This window comes from Mytilus trossulus, chromosome 3 (assembly GCF_036588685.1).
Source record: "Mytilus trossulus isolate FHL-02 chromosome 3, PNRI_Mtr1.1.1.hap1, whole genome shotgun sequence".
Classification (NCBI taxonomy): Eukaryota; Metazoa; Mollusca; class Bivalvia; order Mytilida; family Mytilidae; genus Mytilus; species Mytilus trossulus.
In genome coordinates this window covers 74,940,911-74,956,334 of record NC_086375.1, presented here as the reverse complement: position 1 = coordinate 74,956,334, position 15,424 = coordinate 74,940,911, and the positions used below count along the sequence as shown (strand labels likewise).

Here is a 15,424-nt window from a genome sequence, read left to right as displayed (position 1 = left end):
ATTTAGACAGATTGTGCGCCACTGCATTTGTTATGGTTGCGCAATCACATTCATACAAGAGCAAATTCACAGACACCCGTAAGAAGGTACATACACATACATGTATATTTTGTTCAGGTGTTCACTATCTGACGAAGTGCTCTGAAGTAACAGATGCTAACGCTAGAAATCAAATTGTAAAACAAAAACAGTTGTACTTTAACTGTTTAGGGTCGCACCGAGTGGCCGATGCGAAAAACATGTCACGGAATGCATCATACAAGCATAAGTTAAGGTAAAGATATCATTCCAGGTACGACACCGCAGCCTACAATACGACAGTCAGCTATAGAGGTAGTTGAAACACCAAACGAGACTAGAATAATGTATTCATCACAACAGAGTCACGACATTCTTCTGAAAACAGCAACTTCGCCAGTTGTATATAACGACCAAGAAGTAGAATGTAACATATAATTTGACAAGGGAGCACAGCGTTCCCTTATAAATCAGAAGCTAGCTGATAAATAAGAAATAAAACATATAGAAAAAGTAAGCATTCATCTGTCTGCGTTCGGAGATTTATATGAGAAGGTTCGCAACTTAGACACTGCAACAATACAGTTACAGACCGACACAGGAGAAAATGTGCGTATTAACACACGCATTGTTCCCGGTATTGCCGCCCCGATTAAGAACAATATTTCCAAGACTACAAGGAGCTTGCCACACTTAAGAGAACTTAAACTTGCACATTCTGTGAAAAGCACGGAACGTTTCGAAATTGACTTACTCATAGGCGCCGACTACTATTGGGACATTGAGGACAAAGTTATAGGAGGAAACGGACCCACCGCTGTTCAGTGAAAGATCGGATATTTATTATCAGGACCGATAAATAGAAACATCAACAAGCCGTCAACATCTACAATTCTTGAAAACTACATTTCATGCAAGAACACAGCTATTGATAACAAGAAAGGAAAGTACACGGCAAAGTTGCTACAGAATCATGACCATCCAGATGATATACCTTCAGGTATGACCGTGTCAAAAGAAGACCTGAAAACACATCACAATGGCTCGTACAAAGTAAATCGCAAATTAACCAATTTTAGCAAAATTTCCAAAGAAATTATTATCTACCAAGACCGCCCAAACGAACACACCCTCAGCTGGTGGAGTCAAGAAGCCACACAGATACCGGACAGGAACTTATAACGCGTAAAGAAAATTACAGCTTAGTGAAGCTACCTTTGTGCCAAAGGTAACATCCATTTATGAGACAAACTTGAATTGTAATAAGTTAAGGTTAATTGATTAAGTATTTTATTTGAGATTGACATTAATTTTAGATTTATATATATATTGTGAATTTACCTTTTTTGTAATTTTCGTTACATATTTCACTTTTGTCGGCCCCCAGAATGACGGAAATACGCTAAGTACACACATTAAAAGCTATGGTTACGTTGTAAGCATAACGCTATACTGTGTGACGTTATTGTATATGCATTAGCTATCACGAAGATTAAACGTATAGAAAACACAAAGCATTTTTTGAGATTCTTCAAAAACCTTAACAAACCTTCCCCTCTTTCTTATATGTTACAAAATACCAAACATTTGTACAAAAGCACAAACTTTTAATTTTTGTAATTCCTTGCTTTTAAGATGACAGGTTCAATGGTTTTAGATTAAAGTGAATCCAGAAAATTGATCCTAACATCCAAATTTAAATAAATGATATTTTCAAAAATGATTTATAAAGTTGCAAGATGTATCTGATATTTATATTATAGCATAAACATGCAATTCAAAATGATGAATCAGGACATTGTCTACAAGATTTACTTAAACATTGTTTCTATGCACCAACCGGAAAAAACCCTAATTGAAAACTGAATAATAAAAAAATCACTTGCAAAATCGCTGCCAGAAAACCAAATGTTTCAATCGCAGTTGGTAGAAATGATAACCAGATTTTGTTAACTTAAACTCCTGTCCTGCCTTTTGTTTTCAAATATCATTTCTACCCTCAATAAACAGCAAATGGTAGCTCCCACATAGGGGCTACAGGAATTTTGCTATACAGATATCAAAAATTCACAATCGCAAAGCTGAAAGAAACCGACACTCAATTTCAATTTGTTAATGTAAGTCAATATATATGATGAAAAAAGTATATTTTAATGAAAGTCAATATATGATGAAAAAGTATAACAACAATACCGAATGCCATGGCAAGTTTTAAACTGTCAATATTATACGTTACATTCAATTAACTAACAAAACATATGAAAAACAACTGTCATATTCTTGACTAGGTACTGGCATTTTCCAACGAATGTGCAGTGTTGGTTAAAAATTGTGTTTTAACTAGTTAAACCTTTCACTTATTTGACAATTGTTTAAAATTTCGCTATATTGACAAAAAAAGGTGAGTAACCACAAAAGACATAACCAGTTTATGTAATAATAATCGTGATTCAACAACCAGGACTATTTTAGCATGCTCACATGCATTTAACATAACTGACTGAAAAAAAGATTAAACAAATCTACAAATAAATCAAACACAGACGGCCAACAAAAAAAGTGTTTTAGATGATTGTACAGTTAAGTAACACATAATTTTATAAAGATTTTTCACAAAACGTTTTTGTAGTCGAAAGCAAATCTTACAAGGACTCTAACAAAAAGTGTTTGTAGTTAATAGTACATACAGCATATAGTTTTCGATAAATTAAATTTAATATAACGACAAGGATAAACAACATGAAAACATCGCTGCACAATCAGTTTGCGTCCAAGTCTCGCCTCTGCACCCATCGGCCCCACGACAAAAGAAAAAACCCAACAACAATAGCTGGATGCATAAATAACGAAACATTGTAATAGCCATACGACCAAACAGAACATCATAGAACAAAGACAAATAAACGGAAAACTTAAATCAGTAAAGTTGCACATCGAATCTCGACACCATTTTATTGTATTTGTAAAGTTGACTGTGCATAGTAATCTATTTGTTCTGGGACTTTCCAATAAAAAATTTCACAAAAAACTGGTTCATCAATCTTGCTAGACACCGATGACGTTCTACATAGTTTAATTATCAGCTGCTTGCTCTTAGTTATCTCGAAGAAGACTTTAAACAGACTTATTAAAAAGAGATATAGTTACGGTACTGTTGTCAGATCATTATAGATGGCAAATTTTGGTATGAATATAGATTCACTTATAGGGTTTTCCCATCGGAAATAAACACATTTATCCCAAAACCAGTTGCTGACATGATATGGATTATGTTCTTTCTCATATACTGTAAATTCAGAAATTAATGCGAGTTTTTTTTTATTATTGCGAAAAATGCGACTGAGTTGTAAACGCAATAATTTAAACTCGCATTTTGAAATATTCTATATAAATGTAACAGGATTTTTCTCAAAATTGTAAAAATTATAATCGCATTTAAGTCTAAAATGACAAAATCGCAATAATAAATGCACACATTAATTTCTGAATTTACAGTATGCTATGATGGTATAATACTGAACCCCTAACGGGAGGAATTGTGTACTTGATTATCATATGAAGACGTAATCTTTCTATCAGTTTAATTGCGTATAACTGTGTGTATTGCTGTTTATTTGTTTTTCTACATTGGCTTGTATGACGTCCATTTTTATTGAACCAGTACATCTTTATTGAGGGGTCAGCTGAAGCCTGTGAGTGCGGGATTTTCTTGCTGTCTTGAAGACCCATTAGTGACATTCGACTGATTTCTGTTCTTTGGTCGGGTATTGTCTCTTTGACATATTTCCAATTTCCATTCTCTATTTTAATACCTGTAAAGTGGCATCCTTTATTTGTAGTTCAATTGGTTAGATACTATATAAAAAAGGAGATGTGAGAGGAATGCCAATGAGACAACTCTCCACAATGGCACATAAATTAACAACTATAGGTCATCATACGGCTTCATCAATGAGTAAAGCGCATACCGCATAGTCAGTTATTTTATTTTCAAAAAATGCACGAATTTAGATGAGTTCGTCACCAAACCATGAACTTGTCAAACTTAACAGTTAACCGTCTACTTTGCAAGAATACGAAACATATGTAATTACTTTTTTTGGCACTCTAGATATCCAAAATACTTCCAATATTCCACAGATATTTGACATCGACACAGATTCATTGTAAAGAAGTGATACGGCTAGGTCATATAACCGATGGTGGATGGAATGTTTGTCATGATAAACCATACAGACCTTCATATCCATGTCTTGTTTATTCGTTTGGGTGAGTTTATTACAATCTGTAAAGATTTTAAATTTCAAAATATATTAAATCATATTATAATACACACCACATGACAGAAACGTTACATTTTTTTCAAGCATAAATTATAAATAATTTTTTATATACAAGATAAATTCAATATTCTCAAATGGAAGTATGTATCATTTTAAGAAGACACTGTAATGATGCCATATTGAATACATTGATTTATAAATCAGCATTATGACATAATTCGTCATTCGAGTTGTTCTGGAAAAGTATATTTTATAGCTGTATTTAGCAAAAACTTTTAGGAATTTTTGGTCCACAATGCTCTTCAACATCGTACTTAATTTGGCCTTTCTTACTTTTTAATCGAGCGTCACTGAAGATGTTATGTAGACGAAACGCTCGTCTGGCGCAAATCCAAAATTTCGACCATGCTATCCGTGATTTATTCATTAATTTTCAAAATCAATTAACGCTTTATTCGTTTTTGGTGTATACATCATTAAGGTGTATGTAAACAAACCCTAAAACAAAGAAATAAAGTGTCAACATTTCAGTTAGCCACAGCTTTATAGCACTAATGAATCAAACATATCCTTTTAAACAGGAGGTTAAAGGAAAACGAATATTTTGAATTTGTAAGCTTTATCATACTGAGTTTATTGAAAGAATGCCAAATAGGGAAAAGTAAAATCACAAAAATAGTGAACTCCGAGGAAAATTCAAAACGGAAAGTGCCTAATCAAATGTCAAAATAAAAAGCTGAAACACATCAAACAAATGGATCCACTGCTTTTTTCTAAAAACCACCATGTTCAGAACTGTACATCGGATGCAGGTTTATTTCTTAAAACTGCGAACATACCTGTTGTTTTTCTTGACAATCCTGCTTGGTATTTCTACATCTGGGTGTAGACAAGTCTGGTACATGTATACCATTGTCATTCAGGAAATGGCTAACGTAGTTACTTTCACTCGCTATTTAGTCCAATCCGGGAAAAACAGTCATTTACACAATTTCCTGTTTGGGTCATGCCGCCGAAAATAGAGGTCATCAATAGTGAGCTGAGGGAAGAAAAACTTTAGAAAGAGACCATTCTGTTCTGTTCAGGTAGATTCCTCCGTTATGCATCGAAGCACTCCCACTTGGGGATAAATGGTTTTAAAATATTTACAGATATTTAAGTGTGATGTGGTGCTCAAGTTTAAAAAACCTTATATACAGGTAAAACAGTGAATTCAAAGAACAATTGTTTAAAATTATGTGCTATTTACATCATTTATGAATCTACCTAGGTTAGAGTTTATGATTTAAAAAAAAGTTTTGGTCCCTTTTCAGAAACTTTGATGGAGTATGATCCATTTTTTCGAACTTAAAATTGAAGTAAAAAATATTTTGTTTGAAGTATTTACGGTAGTTTAAACAGGTCTCATTAAAAAGTATCATGCATGGTGCATTGTTTGAACAGGGTCCCAGATAGCTTCAACTAGATGAAAAAGTTGTGTAATTTTAGAACTTATCCGAAATGGAATAAATAGCGATTAGGTGTATTGTCGCTTAGGGAAAAAGTCTTAAATCAAGAACATCGGTAGCAATATACCATACAAAACTCATCTTAGATAACAGGTTTATAATTTGATATGCCAGAAGAGCATAAACAATATATATACACTCCCTGTATCTAAAATGTCGAAGCTGACGACGTTTATGGATGAACAGATACAAGGTCGTTCAAGCTAAATTAGTTTTCCGCCTCTGTAACGAATGATATATTCATATTTACTATTCAAATACAATTGTTTACATTAACCAGAAAATTCAACATTGATGTCCTTTTATATTGTAGGATAAATTGGGACTTTAGCTTTGACGATGCCGTGGTGAAAACATACGGATGTGACGTTCACTCTTTTGATCCAAGGTAACGGACTAAGTACTAAGTATACGGACTATGGTCTAGTACAAAGCAGGATTTATACTTACATTACATTATCCCTTTTTTGTGCAGAATAAGCATTTATTTTTTCACTATTCACTTACAGCTATATATTCATACATTCCTATAACAGTTAAAAAGAAAGTTCTTAAGTTTTATGACTAATTGAACCTTAGTCAATAATTGGTCAAATAATTTCTGTATTATTTTATTTTTCTTATAATGAATTATTGCATTTGATTTGTTTAAGATGGATTAATTGCTAAATAGAGACCCAGTTGTTGCGAAAACAATTTTGGTTCTTTAATATAAGATATAAGAAAACAATCTTAAAAATAAAATTGAAAATAGAATGTGTCAAAAATATCAGAAAACAGCCGACGACCATCAATGGGTCATTAACACAGCGAACAAATCCCGTACCCAGAGTCGTGCTTGAGCTGCCTCTTGATAATTTATTTTACTAGTTCAGCGATTAAGACGTCAGATGTCAGAAAAGATAACTAAAGAAACTAAGTAAAATGACAATAAATATTTAAAAAATCAACATTGTAATTTAATTGTTGACTTCTGAGTTTAATTAATCTTTTGCTGTCATAAGCCTCTTTTCATCGGATATTCTTCATCGTTTTTTCAAAGTATGGAAACTTTTTAAGGTTGGAAAACATGAGACTCACACCATATGTACTTATATTCCAAAGGAACATTTGTACTGGTAATTTTTTTTTATCACTTCAGTCTTTGGAAAGGCTCAAAGATCAACTAAAGTTGTTACATGTAAACAGTATAGTTGAAGAAAAATTTGTACATGTAAGATGTACTTAAAGTCGGATGTATTATTCTATTGAAATTCTTCAAATTGTAGATTCCATATACTTTTGCTATGTTTTTTTTATATGTCATAGCTGATGTTAATATAAAGTGCATATTTTAAGCAGTATGAAACCCAAATGATTGGTAGTTTTGTTTTCAATTCAAATTTACCGTCGGGAAGTGCAAGTGTTTAAACAAATCTACACATTGCACATATGTTTCTTTGATGTTTTCAAGCAAAATCTATGCTATAATTTCATATGTTTATTTTAGTATGAACCAGCCAGATTTTAGACGTGGAGACCAGATATGGTTTCATAACCTTGGGATAAGCAATACGACCTCAAGAAAAGGAAATTGGAATGTTTCTTCCTTGCAAGATATATTAAAAAAATTTAACCACACTTCTGTAAGTAGATACAGCCCGTAACAGAGAAGTGATCGAAATGATGTTTCTTTATCGTCAAAATTAGCTACGTTATCGACAAACTTAATTGAGTAGTGACCGAACTATTGGTACTTTAACGTTAAAAGATTGACAATGCTGACAAACTTTCATGTGTCGATAATCAAGTTTAATACCGATAATATTGAAAATAATTTTAATAATATGAAACAAAATATGTCCATGCACCATTTCGATTGGGCGAAAAGTAGTCATTTCTTCAAAGTCAGAACAGAAAATTTTTTTTTATGGAAGGACGACTTGATAGTATTATTTCCTTTACAATTTTACCCAAAACTAAAAGAAATATACTGGTAAACAATTAAAAAGGTGTTTGATAGGAATAAAGTCCTTTATTTTTTCGGACTACAATGTGTACCGTATGTGTGATGGATTTGAATTCAATCAATAACTTTGAAATGTTTGCTCATATGTATACACAAAAGGGATGACTGGTATTTGTACTTCTGCTAGAATATGTCTTCGTCCGTTTCACATTTCAAACTTTTTTCTAGTACAGTTTAAACGGGAAAATTTTGTTGAGATTTTTTTTTTAAATATGACAAAATAACGAGCAAAACTATTTCTTGCAATGGCACACACAGAGATTTTTTTTTTTGTAAAAATCAGTAAAGGGTCAGTAAAAATTCTCCAAAATACACCATGGCCAGGACCTGACAGTTTTAGCAGTGTACAAATAAAAATCGTCCGGAAAAACTGCGCTTTCTGTCATTTTGAGGGATCATGCAACATTTCAAATCAGAGTGAACATATTAACTTCCTTATATACAGTCGAATTTGTCTATAGGTTACACAAAGCTGGTTCTTAAAACGGTTGTATCAGGGAAAACATTTTTCTTTGACTTTTGAAACATGTAGGGGAAATGGATTTCCTAACCATTCACATCGTATTTCTGATTTTTTGTTCGATAACGTAAATTATACGACTTTTTTTATGACTACGTGAACTTGTGCCATTTATTTTTGCTGGTCTTAAGGAAGACAATTTACAATTGTGCAGTGAACTTATACATAACCTTATAATTCTGTTTGGAAACAAAAATAAATTCCCAATATATAAATATTAGACCGTTGGTTTTCCCGTTTGAATGGTTTTACACTAGTAATTTTGGGGCCCTTTATAGCTTGTTGTTCGGTGTGAGCCAAGGCTCCGTGTTGAAGGCCGAAATTTAACCTATAATGGTTTACTTTTTAAATTGTTATTTGGATGGAGAGTTGTCTCATTGGCACTCACGCCACATCTTCCTATATCTATGTATTATATGTCATGCACATGATTGGATTTTGTAGATATAACTACCGCACAGAAAAAAGTATTATGGATGTCGAGGCTTTCATATTCAAGGTTTTGAATTCTACCCTTGTTGAAAACCTGTGGAGACCTCTACAGTTCCTTAAAACATTAATTATATTTTTGTAAATTGAGTGCCGTCTCCCTGAACATGCTATCGTTTATTCTCATATTTTTTTTCCCTGTTTGTTTCTGTTGTCTTGATTGTTGGAACGATTAGTGGTATCTAACAATATTTACGATAATTTTCTGAGAATTATGAATATTTCTTCTCTGTCAGATATGGATCATTACCAATGATAAAATGAAATGCCGTACATCACATGTTATAGAGGTTTAAATTTCAAATATTCGTCAATAACTTAAGATATAGAGCAATTTGTCTTCAACATTTCAAATGTTAAAGGGTACATTTGTATTTTTTACTTCGATTTGAAGGAAAATTATTTCAGTTTTTTCTGTGACAAAGTACAAGCATGTCGGTATTGCAACAATGTATGATTGACATAATCCCGGGGACATATTAAACAGATAGGTATGAAAAAGAAAAGATATGTGGTATTATATATCAGACGAAAGAAAAACTATTACAGTGTAGAATAACAAGTGATAGAAATTTCGAAGATCTCGTATTTGATCCTTTACCGTTAAAATGAAGAGGTTGATTATAAAAAATGTTTTACTGTGTTAAAAAATCTTCTACTTAAACAATGAAAACTTACACGTTGGACATGAAATATTTTGTCGATGAAGAAAATTAAATTATGTCACTTCTGAAATAAGTTTGTCGATAACGTAACTTATTCTGACGGTAAAGAAACGCGAATTCGCAGATATGCATAATTCGTTGTTAAATTCTGATTATAAAACATATAAGCTTTTCTCGTTTTGTTTATATAGATTAGACCGTTGGTTTTCCCGTTTGAATGGTTTTACACCAGTAATTTTGGGGCCCTTTATAGCTTGTGGTTCGGTGTGAGCCAAGGCTCCGTGTTGAAGACCGTACTTTAACCTATAATGGTTTACTTTTTAAATTGTTATTTGGATGGAGAGTTGTTTCATTGGCACTCACACCACATCTTCCTATATCTAATTGTTGTTTATTTACTGATTTTATTGTTATGAAGGACTGTATATGAGAAATCACGAAGCTGTTTCTCTATGCTAAACATGTACTATATGAGCAGATACATTTGCAACAGTGTGTCTTACTATTGTCCTACCAGTTATACTGATACAACAATGAATTTAAAAGCTGAGTATAAAGGTAAAAGATGACAAGATAATTAAAATCTATCAACACAGCTTGGAGTTGTTGATGCTGTGTTCATTCTTTCAGATATATTGTTAATTAGAAATAATGAATTAACAGAAATAGATATTTGTAAAGATGATTTTGTATTAAGATGTGTGTTTGGGTACTTTTGTGTTATTTAGGTAATTAGTTATTGTAAATTCAGAAATAGTACATTGTTTTTATTATCGCGAAAAGTTGACGGCGAATTAACTTTCTGAGTATGTTTTAAAATGTGAACTTTTTTTTCAAAATAAATAAATAAATAGGATGAAAGACGTTTTTCACAACGTATTATTAATGATTGGAAGAACCTACCAGTTGAAGTTATCTCCTCAAAAACTATGGAAGCTTTTATTTTGCCTTGAAATGAAGGTCTTTGTACACGTGTTTTTTCCAAAGTAAAACTTAGTAGTTACAGTATATAAAACACTTGTATCTTCTATTCAGACCTAAGGGGGTGTATAGTCCATTACGATGCTGATTCTAAAGTTTAAAAAATGAAAAACATAAAGTTTTTACTACTGTTTCAAAAATAATATTTTTGTCTCATTAAACAGTCGTTTTCCAAAATCGTTTACCGAGATATTCTTCATAGAGAATCATTATTATAGTTAAGCTCTGTATATATATAGATAATTTAGCTGATCTGTAACGATAACATCTTCATGCCTTATAAATCATGTACTGTAGTACGCCGCTAGATTAAAACTGACGTGGAAAGGTAACACATGCCCACCGGAAGCTCTTTTTTGAGAGCCCAGGTGGTCGTGTGGTCTAGCGGGAGGGCTGCAGTGCATGCGATTTGGTGTCACGATATCACAGTAGCATGGGTTCGAATCCCAGCGAGGGAAGAACCAAAAATTTGCGAAAGCAAATTTACAGATCTAACATTGTTGGGTTGATGTTTAGACGAGTTGTATATATATATATATATACAACATCCTGTCCACAAGTTAACAATTTATTTTTCTGTGACGTATTAAATTTATAATAAGATCCATTTTGTTACAACAGTGTGATCAATTTTATTTGGCAATCGTCAATGGCAGTCAACAGGGTTAAAGAACATCAGTTGTTCGACCTGTTAGTCAAAAGCGTTTTGTTTAAATATACTTTTTCACTCTTTTGGAAAATGTTGTTTGTGCTGTTTTGTTTGGGCATGTATCATATTTTCCCTCCGGTTTATATGATCCGTTCATCCTATATTGTCTCTTAAAATTCAAGAGTCAAAAATTATATGGCCTTCCAAATACCGTTTCGATCCCTAACATCACTGAAGAGACATATATTGTCGAAATCAAGATCTGGTGTACTAAAGAAATATTGACACCGAATGTTTGTGGCACAACATCGTAGCCACAAGTTAACAATTTTTTTTTTCTGTGACGTATTAAATTTATATTCAGATCCATTTTGTTACATCTTGTGATCAATTTTATTTGGCAATCGCCAATGGCAGTCAGCAGGGTTAAAGAACATCAGTTGTTCGACCTGTTAGTCAAATGCGTTTTGTTTAAATATACTTTTTCACTTTTTTGGTCTTTTGGAAAATGTTGTTTGTGCTGTTTTTAGACCCTTCTACGACGAAATTTGTTTGACATGCACACGTATAAAAATTGCGGTTGTTATCCAACGCAATCATAGGTTTGAACGTAGTTTTCAATTTAGACTCGTATATATATATATATATATCACTGAAAACTACGTTCAAACCTATGATTGCGTTGGATAACAACCGCAATTTTTATACGTGTGCATGTCAAACAAATTTCGTCGTAGAAGGGTCTAAAAACAGCACAAACAACATTTTCCAACTCTTGAATTTTAAGAGTCAATATATAGGATGAACGGATCATATAAACCGGAGGGAAAATATGATACATGCCCAAACAAAAAATATAAACGAGTCTAAATTGAAAACTACGTTCAAACCTATGACTGCGTTGGATAAAAACCGCAATTTTTATACGTGTGCATGTCAAACAAATTTCGTTGTAGAAGGGTCTAAAAACAGCACAAACAACATTTTCCAAAAGACCAAAAAAGTGAAAAAGTATATTTAAACAAAATAATATATATATTCATCCGTACTATTTAGTTCATCCAGTTGGGACCCGTTGCCTGTCAGTCTATTTACAATTATTTGTTTTTCTTTATGTATTCTTCTATAAACATCTTAATTGAATGGAACCATTAACCCATACTCATCATCAAGGAAAATATTCTCACAAAAATTCCAAAACTTGAAAGTGATAACAAGCAAACAAGATCAGCAAAAAAGTTTAATAACGAATATTTTAGTTGACTCCTTATTAGAGTTTTTGCACTTAGTCCATTTATTAAATACTGTTTTACATACAGAAAAACTGAAACAGACAATTATGATCAGTTAAACTAGGTTGTTATGGTCAAAATGGCCGAAATTGTCATTTGTCTACTTTCGGGAGTTATTGTTTTTAAGCTCGATGTTAAGTTATTGGGCTATGATACATATATTTGTAAAATCTTGCATACAACTTTAGCTCGTTGAACTATTTATCTTTTTTTCCGAAACATTGCTTAATCAGTTTTCAATAAATACATATTTATTAAAGAGAAGCTGTAAATATCATTTAACTAAAATATATATTCCAGAACTAGAACTTAAAGAAACAGCAGGGCTTCCTTCGACTCATTTTAATACCTATACAAAGAATTTGACATACAAGTGATAGGTTTAGCTAGCTTAAAAACCAGGTTTAATCCATCATTTCCTACATAAGAAAATGCCTGTACCAAGTCAATAATATGACAATTGTTATCCATTTATTTGCTGTGTTTGAGCGTTTTATTTTGCCATTTGATAAACACATGTGTAGCGAATACTAAGAGTCTGAGTTTCTAACTTTTTTCCAGAAAAGTCTTGTTTTGTTTAATTCGATTGATCAGATGACTTTTACATGAAGTGGCCTAGATAATGTCATGCATATTCAAAGCGAGGAATCCATACTCTAGTTTTTAAGTCTGTGTGAAAAGGAATTTATTCTTATGAAGACCATCTAAAGAGTTATTTCCATTCGAATTCTGTAACCACACTTTTGAATAAAAAACTCGTTGAATAAGAGGTTGATTATTAATTGAACTCCGCTTTTTTCTATCTCGACGACTACACTTTTTGAGATAAATACTCTTTGAATAAGAGGTTGACAATCAATTGAATTCCCCTTTTTCCTATCTCGACATTATTGAAAGATAGCAAATTCAATTTTATATGCATTATTTTTATTTTCAGCGAAGAATTGATCTTCTGAAAATTGACGTAGAGAAGAGTGAATGGGAATCCTTCCCGGATATGATACAAACTGGTTCGCTAAGAAATACCAGGCAATTGTTAGTAGAATTCCATGGTAGAGTAACATCGTTTCAACAATTAAGAACGCTTAGAGCAATATATAACGAAGGATTTAGAATTTTTTGGTACCATAGAAATCCAGTAAAAGGCAACTTAGTACAAGGCACATTTGTCCAGCATACTTCATGTTATGAAGTGTATTTTGTTCGAGTCTAATGTGTACGTAAATATCCTGAAAAAAATTGTATTTTAAATGTGAATGATTTGTTTGTAAGCATGATATAAAATATGATTCTTAAATGTGACAACTGAATGATAACACTTGTTTTTTTAACATTGGTGGTGATCGAAAATTGTGTTATAGTCAAAATGTTTTGAGTAGTGAGTGTGTGTTTGTGTTGTTTTGGGAGGCGGCTTTCCTGGTCTGGAACTTTCGTCCTACTTATTAAAAAAAAATAAAAAAATATTCTTAATGTTTTGTGTTCTTTTACGAGTGTTCTGAAGTTGCGAGTCCCTTCTGTAATGAAAACCATTCTAGTTCTTGAAATGTTTATGTTAAGTCTTTTAAAAATAAAGGTCCATATCAAGGGGAGAACGCAGCTTATGTCCAAATAAAATGTAGTCAAGATCCTGTTGACTATATTAAAACGTTGTTCCTATATGTCATGTTCATGCCATGTACATGTAACATGCTACTTTAATCGTCATGTTTATCATGTACGCAAAAACTGTGTTCAGTTGACTCGTACCTTTCATAAGTACTGTTGTTCTCTGGATGAAATGAAGTTGTTTTACAATGTATGAAAGTCATTAATCGATTGACAGAAAACAAATCAAGGTAACAAACTAACACCAAGAAAAAACCACAACACATTAGAGGAAAACAAAAGAACAACAGAAACAATGAATAACATTAGATCCTGTTCAGTAGCTTTTTGTGATTTTGAGGGAACGTCTCTAGGAATAAAAAATAACTGTCCACGCACAAGATAACATACTGATATTCGTCGTACGTAGCTGTTTACTGTCAAAAATGTCAATATGCCATCTTTTAAATGTTGATACTAGTTTTTGCGAGTTGGAATTTGTCACAAGATTTTACATATTCTGAAATACATCCTTTGTCAATAGTATTCTGACGAAACAACACAGTAAGTGCGACCAAAACCTTCGTGAAAATCACCCATGTTACTTGATAACTATTTTGATTTGAGCGTCACTGATGAAGACGTAACGCGCGTCTGGCATATTATAAATCCGGTACCTTTGATAACTATTTACACCACTGAGTCCCTGTCACTGCTGGTTGACGTTTCGTCCTTGAGGATACATCAGCACGGTAGTCATCACTTCGGTGTTTACATGAATATCATTTATATGGTTATTTTTTTTAATTTCATGTTAAGTCAAAAGTATGATTTTTTCTAAATTCTAAGGATTTTTTTATTCCAGACATAGATTAAGTCTGGTACGTTTGATAACTGTTTACTAAAATAATATGCTTTGATGACCTCAAATCTTAGAATAGATGGATATGTACAAAAGTCAAAATTAAACTACTTAACTCAGACATTATTTTGGCTATTAGAAGACACTGACAAAAAAGTAAATGAAAAACCTGGTGATAGTAGCAACCAAATTATATATTCAGTTCAACAATGAAAAGTGCACAGGTATATATCGTAGCATTAAAAATATATATTGTAGAATTTTTTTTTTTCGGTATGAAAAAAAGAATATTTTATACAAATAAAGCATTTCAAAGAGCGTAGTCCTGCTGTATCCCCTGGCTGAAACTAAAAGTATTATTATTTAAATAATTTTTTAAGAACTACAAGTATCATTTAAAGTCAAGCTTCCTTGTTATTATACTGCATATACATGAGTACTAGCTTTTATCAAATTTTAAACAGATTAAGGCAGCAATTCTAGTAGAGGGAATTTCTTCCTGGCATTTCAATTTTAGCACATACATAGTATTTGATAAAATGGAAGTCAGGAGATAAAACCAAAC

The 15,424-nt window shown here is 32.3% G+C and overlaps 1 protein-coding gene across 2 annotated transcripts in view; it reads left to right on the top strand.

The window, feature by feature from the left end:
- The window catches only part of LOC134712407 (uncharacterized), a 35,691-nt gene extending 21,849 nt beyond the window's left edge, over positions 1 to 13,842 (top strand). For both annotated transcript variants that reach the window (XM_063573920.1, XM_063573919.1), the window contains 4 exons: positions 4,159 to 4,287; positions 6,123 to 6,197; positions 7,299 to 7,434; positions 13,351 to 13,842. In XM_063573920.1, coding sequence (XP_063429990.1) covers positions 4,159 to 4,287; positions 6,123 to 6,197; positions 7,299 to 7,434; positions 13,351 to 13,626 — 616 coding nt within the window. In that variant the 3' untranslated portion in view covers positions 13,627 to 13,842. The remainder of the gene's footprint in view (positions 1 to 4,158; positions 4,288 to 6,122; positions 6,198 to 7,298; positions 7,435 to 13,350) is intronic.
- Positions 13,843 to 15,424: the final 1,582 nt, after the last annotated feature.